The sequence below is a fragment of the Carica papaya genome, chromosome 6, assembly GCF_054855325.1.
Source record: "Carica papaya isolate Zhongbai chromosome 6, ASM5485532v1, whole genome shotgun sequence".
NCBI lineage: Eukaryota > Viridiplantae > Streptophyta > Magnoliopsida > Brassicales > Caricaceae > Carica > Carica papaya.
This window is the reverse complement of record NC_142314.1, coordinates 32044770-32059190: the sequence shown is the minus strand read 5'-3', so window position 1 is coordinate 32059190 and position 14421 is coordinate 32044770. Positions and strand designations below refer to the sequence as shown.

Here is a 14421-nt window from a genome sequence, read left to right as displayed (position 1 = left end):
TTTTTTAGAAAATCTTTTCCGTAATATCCTATAGTCATGTCTTATTGTAATTGACTTACGAACATGTTGTTAATAATTCCCATCCATTACCTGTGTGTACAATTCTTTTTTTTTTCCTTTCTGATTTTCAATCTCTATTGAGAAGTCTTTGAAATAATACAAATCTTCATAGAAGTCGGCTCACAGAAGCACACACCCATATTGTGTATAATGATCGATCAAAATGAGAATATTTTTTTCGAAAGAAAAAGAATATTTTCGCCAACAAATATTCTAATGGTTCAGTAGTTTCACAGCTTTACCGATGAACTTACTTTACGCTTTTTCAGTCATGGAAGACTCACAAGTAGGTTAACCTTAGCAACTGAAATTATTAGGGTTTCTCTAGCTAATCTACTCATTATGTCTTATGCTAAATAACCCAAATAAGCATACTAACTAATTGAGTATAAAAATTTGCATCCAAATGAAATTTTCTTCAAAAAATGTTGAAGTAAAAGTGAACATTAAAAAAACTCTAAAGGCAAAAGTTTGAAATTCATCGATGTCGTTCCCTAAGTTCACAGAGTAAATCATATAGAATTATGTTCGCCGGGCAGTTTGAGCTAATATATGCCAATTCCAAGTACTTCTCACTAGTGTATTTTACACACAAACTATGGATGTCCTGGCAAAGAGGTGGCAATAGAAACAAAATGAAGGCTTATTAATACATCCCACAGTAAGAATATAACCATAAAAATGAAAAACACAACTATGAGTGAAGAAGTATGAGTTAATATTCATACCGATTTAGACACAAAGTCAAGGATCAAATCATGCATCTCTTATTGCTTGAATAATTTTGGAACTTGAGAGAGAAAAGTTATTCAAAGAAAATAAAGGTGGAAATAAACTCAAAAACAAGAATGGCTTCCCATTAACAGGATCTTATGAACAAATCTCATTAAATCATAAGTATCCAACAAAATAAAGCTGGTACCCAATTACTTATGCACTTAACAGATCAACAATAATAGAAAAAAGAATAACCATTCAAGGTAAGAAGCAATTTAATACCTCTGTGATAATATCCCCAGCAGATTGTATTAAAGAACTAATGAAGAAAAAAAAAAAAAAGACTCCATTCAATCACATAGTAAAACAACAGCATAAGTTGTAGCCGAAATCATAAGTAAAATGCTCAAAGGATAACCATGCAAACAAAAAATTCATGAGTTAAAACTAACAAGAAAACTTAACCTGTTTATGATTTTCTAAAATGTTAAAACCCTTTTCTAGTCATGAAGTTCTTTACGCCAAACTGCATTTGATATGTCTATCGAATAAGCTCGTGCTGCATTTTATTATTCCTTTGATCAAGAGAGCAATCATAATTTAGGACAGGTTAAACAGAAGAAACAATTATCCTCTTACCATGCAAATCAAACCAAACAGAAGCATACATTGACACCATTAACCATTCCTTTTCAATCACATATTTACAAGGAGAATTTGCTAGATATCTAACTTCTGTTCTCAACAAGGGTAGGTCAAATTTCAAGCTCTTATATTACCTTTACCATTCAATATATGAGTTGATACATCAGCCAATATATTTCTACCTTAAACAATCAGATTATCAGCCATATATAAATTGAACTAAACATATATAATCATCGTCAATAGCTACACTAACATAAATTATAAAAGCGTAAACACAACTTGAAACTAACCATTTAGATAAAAAATTTGAGAACTTCATTCTAAATATTCAATCAGCTCTAGATCAAAATTAGTTTTTACTGTTACAAAATCTAATGAAATGCTCACAGAAAAATTAGCAAATGACATAAAAGCTCAGGAGAGAAGACCAGCCTGATGGTGTACTTTCCTACTCTATTGCTTCTCCTTCCTCATCCCTAGCCTGCAATCCCGCAATCTAGACGCTCAAAAAATCCCTAAGCTTTTATCTCTCAATCCCTTTGTCCCATTGTACCCTTTCTTTCTCCATTCCTTTGCTTTGGTTGGTTGGTAATCCTTCGCTGAGTTTCCTTGAAGAACGCAGGCTCTCTCCCTATTACCCAAACGAAATCCAGCAAACCCGAATACCTCTAGTATTCTTCCCAAACAATAACCCGGAACCAGAAAAACTTCCTACAATTCCCCAAAAATTCCTCTGAAAGACTTCGTGTGTTGATTCTATTTTTCTCCTTTACCGATTCTATTCTTCCCGTTCGTCAATTTCCTAAAATTTACAGCTCTTATTAGAAGAGTTATAAACATTTTGTAAAAGTTTAACACCTAAAAAAACACTATCAGCAGCAATTGTATAGATTCACTAATACATTATATGGACACCACATCATCAATAATTCAGACAAAATAAATAAGGAATCAAATACATTTGCAAATTGAGAAAATAACATTATAAGTAGAAAGAAGATAAAATAATAATAAACTTGAAAAATTTTCAAATAATTATAAGGAGTATTTTAAGGCTTTTTACAAAAATGAGAAAATAAGTTTTGGACTTTAAGAGGTAAAAATTATTATTTATTTAGTCAATATTATTGTATATTTAAACATATATATTATGAGTAATGGTGATGTGAATGGGGTGTTCTGTGTGAGTAGTATTAGTGTCACTCTCCCCTACAACCCCTGCCATCACACAGAACACCCCATTCACATCACCATACCTGATTCTCCCTATCCATTGCCACAGCCCCTTAAAACCCCCCACCTACTCAGAAAACTAATTGTAACCAGGCAGCCTGTACCTGCTGTGTCCATACAGCCGCCGAACTCCCCTTCTGGCTTCCAAACCCCCACCCTATGCTCCACCAGTCACCCTTGGTCTCACAGCCCCCACCTGAACCCAATATCAACTAAGTAGAACACTAATAGTAAGTTTAGACCCCCATTGGTCACTCACAACGCGTATACAACTGCCTAATTTAATTTACAACAATTTTCAGCTACACCAACCACTCATGGCCACATATGACATACACACAAACACCATCGTCAAAGCCGGTTTTCCGAATTATCAACAGAAATGCATCCTATCATTTCGACCGCTCACACGCACACAACAACATTTAATCAATTCCTTCTAAAAACGGCAACAACCACTACACATTACACTGACCATCCACTGGCCACACCGGTTTTCATCGCCTATCCCAGCTTGTCGACACCTAGTGTAACACCCAATTATTTTTATTTTATTTTATTTTTTATTAATTCTATATAAATATAAATATATATTAATTGAATTTAATTTAATTTATTTTATTTTAATAAAATAATAATAATAATAATAAGTGGTAAAAGTTGGTTAGTGATTTAATTGAAAACAATTTTGGGAAAAAGTGGTGAAAATTTAAGTTTTGGGGGTATTTTTGAAAGAAAAATCGAAAACCAGAGGTCAAAACATAATTTAGAAAAGTTATGCCACATTAGCTGCCCGGTCAGCAACCCCGACCAACCAAGACGTGTCAGGTGGCAGAGACGCTGATGTGGGAGGCCATGCGGGAGAGAGCCACGTGGGCGATCCGCATACGCGCGATCGAACGGCTGAGATCCGTTCTCGCGCGCACGGACGGCCCAGATAAAAAACGCGCACGGACGGCCCAGATTGTATCGCGCACGCACGGCCCAGATTGAATCGTGATGAACGACCCAGATTTACTTCCTATTTAATCGCGATTGGACGGTTCAGATTAAAAGCGAATGACGGCCCAAACCCTAACCCTAGTCGCCAGAGCCCCTCGCCGGAGAAGACAGCCCAGCCGCCGAGGAGCCAACCGTTGCCACCCGCTGCTGCATCAGAGCAATTTTCGACTGTCAAATGAGGTAAAAATTCTACCCTTTGCTCAGAATTTGATTTCAAACCCACCCATGGCCAAATCAAAGTGAAAAAACTGGCCAATTGGTCGAAAAATGCCGCCGAAGCTCAGCGACGCTACCGCACGGTGTTTCGAATTTCGCCTCCGATGAAAAACTTCCTTATTCCCGTTCGATGTAATTTTTCCACCGTTGTGATCATGGTTCCCTCCTCTACAGGTTGACCGGAGCAAAACACCCAACCGCAGCATGAGCCGGAGGAGCCGCCGCACCAGAGAGCCCAACCACAGGCGAGTTCGGTTTTCTACATTTTTCGGCCCACCGAGGGCCCTAAGTATGTTTTCTCACAGGACCAATGGAAGTTTGGCAGAATTCGGCTGAAAACAGCCAACCCGAGGTAGATCGCCGCCGCCTGTCGCTGGAGCACAGCGGAGCCGCCGTGCCAAAATTCTGAAATTGGCTGAGTAGGCTCTGGGTCTGATATTTGAATTATTAGGGACATGTATAGATACCGTAAGCGCATTTCAGTTTCTGAAAAAAAAATTCAGGAAACCCAAGTACCGCCCATAAACGTAGTAACAATTTTGTTTTTGGCGTCGAGTCAGGTAAGAACCCCTCACCCTATTTTTTATGATGGAATTGAAGTTTGAATAAATGATAATACTGTATTTTGTACAAAGTAAATAGATATGCATAATTAATTAAGGTTGCTAATGGAGCCCGAACCATACATTATTCTCTATCGATTCCTGTTTGATTTATGTTACAATCTAAATGCATTATGGTATCTTGTCTATCTATTCTATGGTTTTAAATGCATCTATTACTATCTTACTTGACCACTGTGTGATTTTAGAATTTAAGATATGATTATATTACCGGGTGCATATTTATTGTTTACGTGATTATGTTTAACTTGGAACAGAGACTAAAGAAAAAAAGATAAGGTGACAACCTCACTAGATATCCTAGGAGATGGTGGACGGATCATGTTCAAATGGAACCCTACTGTGAATGTTGTCTCATACCGAACGGGGTATGAAGACTTAGTCATTTAGCGCTCATACCGGACGGGGTATGGAGACTTGGTCATTTGGCACTCATACCGGACGGGTTATGGGGACGGCCCACTTCACTCTTATACCGAAACGGGTATTGAGGTTTAATATCTTAGCGCTCATACCGGACGGGGTATGGGGACGGCCTTGAAATTAAGATTGTTAAGGAGAATGGTTCACATGTAGCGAAGACACCCCTATGGATCCCCATGGATATTAGTATGTTGGTGAAAACGAGAAACGGTGATAATCAGTTATTATTAATGAATACGGATTTATGATATGTTTTATGTTACTGATTATGCATGAAATTGTGATCTGTATGATGTTATTGTCTTTATAGGTATTCACAAGTTCTCCAATGGTAAGAAAAATGGTAAATAATTTTATTTTAAATAAATGTATTGGCTTAAAATTTGTGCTCCATTGGTTGTTTGTTGGTTTTCTACCAACTTTTACTTCTGTGACGGTGATGTAGTGTGATGTCCTTATTGGGCTAGTGTAACTCATTCCTTATTTAACTATTTTAGATTATGAGGACCTGGTTCCCGAGCCCGATCCACAAGAAGACGACGAGTAGATGCTAGATGCTTTATAGGTTCCTTTATTTTTCTCATTTCTCGTATTTTTTTTCCAGAACTTATTCTGTGATGTTGTTTAGTATTTTTAATTTATTGTGTAAGGGATGTTAAGTTTAATCTTTTATTTCGCTTCTGCACTCAGATTATTATATGTATTTCCTTTTGAATTTCCGGGGCCGTTACACCTAATACCTCGGTCCAAAGCGACCTTGGCCCAGCTTTTTGTCACACATACTCACAGCATTCGATTTTGGCCTTCCAATTCATGGAATACAACCTATACATATTGTTTTCAGCCATCAAGTGACCACACATGCACACAGGACTAATTTATCTTATTTTTCCTAAAAAGACACAAATATAAATCACTCAGTTCACACTCAATTAAGCTAATCATTTTTCTTCTGTTCACTCTCTCACGCAGTTTCTTATCTTCTTTACACCAAACTCTCTTTTCTTGTCGTTCACTCACTCATCAACTATAAGCTATAGAACCCTAGCAAATTTATCTACACTGCCAACGCAGAACTTTAAGTTCAAAATTTAATTACCTCTTGTTTCCATCTCCTAGCTTGTCGACACCTAGTGCCTCAGTCCAATACGACCTCAACCCAGCTTTTTGTCACACATACTCACAACATTCGATTTTGGCCTTCCAATTCATGGAATACAACCTATACATATTGTTTTCAGCCATCAAGTGACCACACATGCACACAGGACTAATTTATCTTATTTTTTCTAAAAAGACACAAATATAAATCACTCAATTCACACCCAATTAAGCCGATCATTTTCCTTCTGTTCATTCTCTCACATGCTCCTTATCTTCTTCACACCAAACTCTCTCTTCTTGTCGTTCACTCATTCATCAACTACAAGCTATAGAACCCTAGCAAATTTATCTACACTGTCAACACAGAACTTTAAGTTCATAATTTAATTACCTCTTGTTTCCATCTCCCTCTGATTCAACAACATTTCTCTTTAATCTTGTCTTTCCTAGTCGATTTCAGTCGCCTCATCACACACTCCTTTCGATCTTCCTTCCCTTCTTCCCTCTTTTTTCTTTTTTCTTTTTTTTCTTTCCCTCTCTCTTTTCTCTACTCGATGCCCTTTTATACCCAACCCATGCTCACCTCCTGACCGTTGATCATTCCCAACCAATCCTCACCGTCCGTCCTTGTAACACCCAACCCTCCTTTTTTTTTTATTAATTATTATTGTATGAATATAATTATTATTTATATAATTTTATATTAAATTAAATTAAATTTAATTTAATTTATTTTAATGGAAATAATAATAATAATGATAATAGTAATGTCTTGGCGCTCATACCGGACAGGGTATGGGGACAGTCCTGGAATTAAGGTTGTTAAGAGTAATGGTTCACGTGTAGTGGGGACCCCTATGGATCCTCATAGATACTAGTAGGCTGGTGAAAATTAGAAACGGTGATAATCAGTTATTGTTAATGAATACGGGTTTATGATGTATTTTATGTTACTAATTATACATGAAATTGTAATCTGTATGATGTTATTGTATTTATAGGTTGTTTTCACAAGTTCTCCAATAGTAAGAAAATGGGTAAGTGGTTTTATTTTAAATAACTGTATTGGCTTGAAATTTGTGCTCCATTGGTTGTTTTCGGTTTTCTAGCAACCTTTATTTCCGCGACGGTGATGTAGTGTGATGTCCTTACTGAGCTAGTGTAGTTCATTCCTTATTTAACAATTTCAAATCAGGAGGACCTAGTTCCCAAACCCGATCCATAAGAAAACGGCGAGTAGATGCTAGATACTTTATAGTTTCCTTTATTTTTCTCATTTCTCGTATTTCTTTTAAAGAACTTATTATGTGATATTGTTTAGTACTTTTAAGTTATTGTGTAAGGGATATTAACCTTAATCTTTTATTTCGCTTCTGCACTCAGATTATTATATGTATTTCCTTTTGAATTTCCGGGGCCGTTACAGTCCTACCTTTCCTTCTTATATAGACTATTACAATATATCCTCACTATTTTAAAAGAAATTTGATCCCTCAAATTTCATTATACAACATTACTTGAAAAAAGTTGCAGAAAGTTGATTCACATCTCGTCCTCTCATTCCCAAGTTGCCTCTTCCTCTGAATGATGTTCCCAAAGTACCTTCACCATTGGTATTGTTTTATTTTTTAACTTCATTTCTTCTCCTTCTATGATACATAACAGTTTCTCTTCATACGTTAAACCTTTCTCTAAGGGTAACAACTTGTGGTGTATAATATGTGTCAGTTCAGGCTGATACTTCTTCAACATCGAACCGTGAAACATATCATGCATCCCCATATACCTCGGAGGCAATGCTATGTGATAGACAATTGTACCAACTGTTTTCAGAATCTTAAAAGGCCCGATGAAATGAGGACTCAGTTTCTCCTTCTTTCCGAATCTAAAAAAAACCCTTCATAGGCGACACCTTTAGAAACACATGATCATCCACCTCAAATACCATATCTCTCCTTCTATTGTCCGCATACCCCTTTTGTCTACTCTAAGCTACTTGCAAGTTCTCTCTTATTACTGATATCTTAGCAGTTGTCTCATCCACTAGTTCTGGACCTAACAACTATTTTTCTCATACCTTATCCCAACAAACTAGCAACCTGCAGGGTCTACCATAAAAAGCTTCATAAGGGGCCATCCCAAGACTAGCATGATAACTATTGTTGTAAGCGAACTCTATCAATGGTAGCATCTCCTCTCAATTCTTTCCCACATCCAAAATACATACTCGTAACATATCTTTTAACACTTGTATGGTTCTTTCTGATTGTCCATCTGTCTTGGTATGAAAAGTAATACTAAAGTTTAATTTTGTGCTCATTGTTGACTGCAAGCTCCTCCACAACTTGAAGTGAACCTGGGGTCCTTATCTAAGACAACAGAGATTAGAATACCATGTAGTCTAACTATCTCGCTCACAATAACCGAAGAAGGTGATCCACCAGGTTTGACATCTTCATAACTAGAAAATGTGAGGATTTGGTAAGCCTATCCGCAATCACCCAAATATTATCCTGATTCCTGCAGTGTCTTGGTAACTTTGTCACAAAATCTATTGAAATTTGCTTCCACTTCTACTCCGGTATAGGTAATAGTTACAATAACCCCCCCGGTTTCTGATGTTCTGCCTTCACCTGTTGACAAATCAAACATCTTGACACATACTCAACAATATCCCATCTCATCCCATGCCACCAGTAATTCTTCTGCAGGCCTCTGTACACTTTGATATCCCATGGATGCATGACAAATCTTGTGTTGTGTGATTCTTTGAGAATTTCCTTCCTTAAGTCCTGGTTATTGGGCATACACATCCTACCCCTATATCTGAGCACTCCATCCCCTGATAAACTAAAATCAGTCGCATTCTCTTGCTCTATCTCCTTCTGGATTAATTGTAAGTTGTCATCAGCCATCTGACACTCTTTAATTTTTTGAATCAGAGTCGGCTGGGCTTTCAAACTGGCCACATATTTACCCTTTTTCGGTCCCTAAATTTCCACTCCGTGCATGGTTCCCTACAATTCCCACTCAGTTACCATTAAATGGGTCAACATTCCGGTACTTATATGGCTGAGAGCATTGGCTACTACATTCTCCTTCCCCGGATGATAATGGATTCGATAGTCATTTAACAAATTCATCCACCGTCTCTGCCGCATATTGAGCTCTCTCAATGTGAACAGGTACTATAGACTCTTATGACCTGTGTAAACGTCAAAGGTCTCTTCATACAGGTAGTGTCGCCACAACTTCAGAGCATATATCACTGTAGCCAATTTCAAATAGTGTGTGGGATAATTTCTTTCATGTACATTTAGTTGTCAGGATCCATATACAATAACCTTTTCGGACTGCATCAATACACACCCCAAACCCAAACAAGAGGCATCATTGTAGACTACATAGCCCCCACTTCCCGAGGGAAGGGCTAGTGCTAGAGCAATAGTGAGTTTCCAGTTGAGCTGACCAAAATTATTCTCACAATCCTCATTCCATTCAAATTTTATTCCTTTCTTCGTCAATCTGGTGAGCGGGGCTGCTATGCTCGAAAATCCTTTTACAAACCGGTGATAGTACATTGCTAATCCTAGGAAGCTTCTAACATCAACTATGGTACTTGGTCTATCCTATTTTACCACTACCTCTACATTTGCCGGATCTACTGAAATTCCTTTTCTTGACACTACATACCCCAAGAAAGATATATGCTCTAACCAAAATTCACACTTACTAAATTTGACATATAACTTGGCCTTTCGCAGTATTGTCAATACATTTGTCAGATGCTCTTGATGTTCCTCTGAATAAAAATTGATTTGCTTGTTTAGACAGGTGGAAGTTTTTGTTTGGTAAAGCACCAGTAGGTGTTAACATTTCTGATTGGATTTTGGGGCGTCACATATGATTTCTTTATTCCCATTAATTCCATTTTTCGCATCTCGTTAAAAAATATTTTATATAAATAATTTATGCTTTTTAATATAATATTTAAAAGTATTTTACAATACTATAATAATTTATAGTATAAATATTTTTTTAATGATTAAATTCATTGTATACATAATATAATTTGTGTGTTGATGTTAACTTTATCCTTTATCGTAATTATAGAACGCAATTCCATCATGAATAAGTCTCATTATACCATCCATTCTACTATTTATAACAAAATTTGAAATTCACAAATAAGGTTCAACTTTTTTTAACCTTTTTAATAAAAATATGAGTAAATTATAGATATAAAAATCTAAACATGAAACATGTATAAATATAGGCATTGCGTGATGAAGATGAAAAAAAAATAAAAGTTGGAGATGAAGAGAAAATGTTAATTGAAAAAATTATGAAATTTAAAATTATAATCGTAAATTATAATCTTAAAAAGATTCTTGTGTAAAATATGATATTTTTGTTATTATAAAATGAGATATATAATGAAAATATATATTTTTAAGTTTTGATATTTTTAGTATTAAGAATAAATAAATCGTGCTTGAAAAATTTTTCAAATGTGTTTTAAAATTATTAAATTTTTACATATTTAGATAAAGTGCTAATTTTATAAATTATAAATATTTTATAATTTATATGAAAACTATAAAATATGTTTTAAAAATTTTAAAAAAAAATTTCAAACCGGAATCAAAATTCTAAAGTAGCTCATATTTTTCACCTGCCAAAGCTGTTTACCAAACATAAATATTTAATACTTTTATTTATTGTCCCACAAGATTGGAAAAAGATTTATCTATTTATTTATGATTATTTACAATAATTAAAAATTAAATTAAATATTAATCAAATCAAGACGTGACAAGTCAAGACCAAATTATTAATACAAGTGACCCACTAACTTAACAATATTAGAATATATAACTACAAGTCCATTTACAACAAACAGATCGTCAAAACTCACGGCAGCCACAATGGAAGCCGACGCCGGTAACTCTTCCTCTTCCTTTCCCATCAAAACCGTCGTCGTTTTGATCCAAGAAAACCGATCCTTCGACCACATACTCGGCTGGTTCAAATCCCTCAACCCAGAAATCGACGGCGTCGACGGATCTGAATCCAATCCTTTATCCACATCCGACCCGGACTCCGCCCGAATTCCCTTCCGCGACAACTCCGAGTACCTCGACCCGGACCCGGGCCATTCATTCCAGGCCATCTACGAACAGGTCTTCGGAAAACCATTTAGCCCCGACCCGTACCCGGAAGTAACCATGAACGGGTTCGTCCAGAACGCAGAGAGCATTCAGCAAGGCATGGCGGAGAAGGTGGTGATGAACGGGTTTAAACCGGAGGCGTTGCCGGTGTTCAAGGATTTGGTGAAGGAGTTTGGTGTTTGCGACCGGTGGTTCTCGTCGTTACCGTCGTCGACGCAGCCGAACAGGCTGTATGTTCACTCTGCGACGTCACACGGAGCGATGAGCAACGATACGAAGAAGTTGGTTGAAGGGTTTCCGCAGAAGACAGTGTTTGAATCCATGGAAGAAAGTGGGTTTTCCTTTGGGATTTACTATCAGTCTTTCCCTAACGTGCTTTTCTACAGGTACGTAATTTTTACCTTTTCTTCATGGATTAGTGTATATTACCATCTAATCCCCATATACATTTGCATGTACCTATATACATATACGTACATGGATAGATATATATATATATATAGTATATAATATTAACAGTATTAAACTCTTTTCGTTCAATTCATTTTTTTTATTTGGTAATTAATCTATTTGGATCAAATATTTGTAATTGAGTTTTAATAAAACTTACGTATTAACCAATTGTTTCACTAAATTAAATACTAGGCATGCATCAGTGATCTATATATATATATATATTGTTTTTAAATGAATTACCCACATGTGGAACCAACCGGCCAGTGGGAATCCATGAATAAGAAAACAATGGCAGATTAAGGTGACAGCTAACCATATATATAAGACAATTAATGTGTCGAATCTTGGTTTATCATATGCTTATATATGTCTTTTCCTATACAATTTAATAATTAATAAAAAAATTAAACTCATAATTTAATAATTAGTCGGATCTTAATCTTGTTATATATATACATATATATATATATATATATGTGCGCGTGTGTGTGCATGTGCATGCACGTCTCCTTCATAATCTAGACACGTTTTTAAATTTTGAAGGGAAAAAAATTAACATATTTCTTTTTATATTAAAATACATTATTATATTATAGTAAAATTATGTTTGTAATATTTAAAAATAAAAAAAAATATTTTAAAATTGAGTATAAATATAGTAGAAATTTTAAAATTATATTTTTTAAAGTTAATTTTCATTTATATAGAAAAATATATCATATATACCCATACTTGTAACATAACATATGAATATATTGTTTTTTATTACACACCAAGATAAATAGATAATATTAAGCAAGTGACAGGTGCTGTAAATAGCAAGCTTAAAAGGACAATCGAGTTTTTATCTTTGTTAATGTTTGAAAATTAAAAATGTTATCCCTTAAAATTTCTTAATTCAAATGCATTAATAATTATGTTAATATATTTATTTAGCTAATTATTTAATTATATTCACGTTAATATTATACAAGAATATAATAGTTTTAGTGTAATAACTAACAGTTGTTAGTATATCCATTAGTTTATATTTGTGTTTTATAAAAATACAATGATATTTTTTAATAATTCAAATAGTTTTATTTAAACCATGATTGTTTTATGATTTTATAAGATAGTATGTAATTTATGGATGTTGAGTGTGCAGAAACATGAGAAAGCTTAAACACATAGACAATTTCCATCCGTACGATCTAAGCTTTAAGAGGCACTGTCGGGAAGGAAAACTTCCCAATTACACGGTAATCGAACCTAGATATTTCAACGTATTATCGGCCAAGGCCAATGATGATCATCCTAAGAACAATGTGTTGGAGGGCCAAAAACTGGTGAAGGAAATCTATGAGGCTCTAAGAGCAAGTCCCCAATGGAATGAAATCTTGTTCCTCATCGTCTATGATGAGCATGGTGGCTATTATGATCATGTTTCAACTCCCATTGACGGAGTGCCTAATCCCGATGGTTTAATTGGTCCCGAACCTTATCACTTTAAGTTTGATCGTCTTGGTATTAGGGTTCCTGTCTTTTTGATTTCTCCTTGGATTGAACCTGGAACAGGTACTATTCTCACTATAAGAATAATAATTTTTTTAACGAGTTATTGCGACAAAATTTATATCTATATGTCGCAACAATTTTATTTTATTTTAACTTCAATTTTTATTAATTCTTTACAGTTATTAATTTTTTTTTGGACTATTGAAAAACTTTTTTTATAACTAGTTAGAAAAATTGTGGTAAAAATACATTTTTTTCATAATGAATCGTAAAAGATTATAATAAAAAGTTAATATTTCTTACAATAATTAATGAACAATTACAGTGTTACATGGCCCATCGGGTCCAGAACCAACGTCCCAGTTCGAGCACTCATCTATTCCTGCAACCTTGAAAAAGATTTTCAATCTAAAAGAGTTCTTGACAAAGCGTGATGCATGGGCAGGGACTTTTGATACTATTATCAATAGAACTACCCCTAGAGAAGATTGTCCAGGTATCAATCTATATAATTTTATTTGTTTCATTATTTTATTGGTTAGATCTTCCCTGTTAGGAATGAGTGAACATTTAGTATTGGGCTCATTCTTAACTTATGAAGGAACATGGTTTGATCAATTAATTAAAAAAAATTACTTTGTCTATTTCGAGTAATAAAAGTTGAATAAATAATTTAGTTTAACTTTATACGCAGAGACATTGTTAGAACCTATATTAACAAGGGATTTTGAGGTAGAAGAAGATGAAACACTAACTGAATTTCAAGAAGAGTTGGTTCAAGCAGCAGCAGTACTGACCGGAGAACACATTAAAGACATTTATCCATTTAAGCTAGTGGAAAACATGAAAGCTTCACATGGTGCAAAGTATGTTCAAGATGCTTTCAACAAATTCCTTAGCGAAAGTAAAAAGGCTAAGGATGATGGAGCTGATGGGCATGAGATTGTTTCATTATTTAACCCAACTACAAAAACAATTTTTTCCGAAACTTTTCTCCAGAAAGTGTTTTCTTGTTTGGTGTGTGATAATTAATTAAAAAACTAATACTTAATTTATATGATTTGTTTTAGTTATAATTAACTTTTATATTGAATTTGTAACAGTAATTATAAGTTTGATTTTTATATTTTGGCTTCTATTTGTTTTGTATGGACAAATAAAAGGTATTTATTCAGTTAATCCATAATATATATATATATATATATTGTTATAATGAATTAAAAAAATCAAAGTTTAACTTTTTTATCCCTTAAAAAAGTGATAGAAGAAGA

The 14421-nt window shown here is 34.6% G+C and overlaps 2 protein-coding genes and 1 long non-coding RNA gene across 3 annotated transcripts; 1 reads left to right on the top strand and 2 right to left on the bottom strand.

Moving 5' to 3' along the window:
* Positions 1 to 1694: 1694 nt before the first annotated feature.
* LOC148253531 (uncharacterized) lies at positions 1695 to 3157 on the bottom strand. The gene is made up of 2 exons (XR_015821608.1): positions 2763 to 3157; positions 1695 to 2227 (listed from the first exon to the last, which is right to left on the bottom strand). It is a non-coding gene; the product is annotated as an uncharacterized LOC148253531 (long non-coding RNA).
* A 5185-nt stretch (positions 3158 to 8342) lies between these two features.
* LOC148253530 (uncharacterized) lies at positions 8343 to 8941 on the bottom strand. Its single transcript, XM_088223397.1, has 2 exons — positions 8660 to 8941; positions 8343 to 8513 (listed from the first exon to the last, which is right to left on the bottom strand). The coding sequence occupies exons 1-2, from the start codon at positions 8939 to 8941 to the stop codon at positions 8343 to 8345; spliced, it is 453 nt and encodes a 150-aa protein (XP_088079523.1).
* A 1966-nt stretch (positions 8942 to 10907) lies between these two features.
* Positions 10908 to 14329, top strand: LOC110825949 (non-specific phospholipase C3-like). Its single transcript, XM_022056502.2, has 4 exons — positions 10908 to 11583; positions 12801 to 13210; positions 13476 to 13646; positions 13845 to 14329. Exons 1-4 carry the CDS (start codon positions 10955 to 10957, stop codon positions 14180 to 14182), a joined length of 1548 nt encoding a protein of 515 aa, XP_021912194.1. The 5' UTR covers positions 10908 to 10954; the 3' UTR covers positions 14183 to 14329.
* The last annotated feature ends 92 nt before the right edge of the window (positions 14330 to 14421 follow it).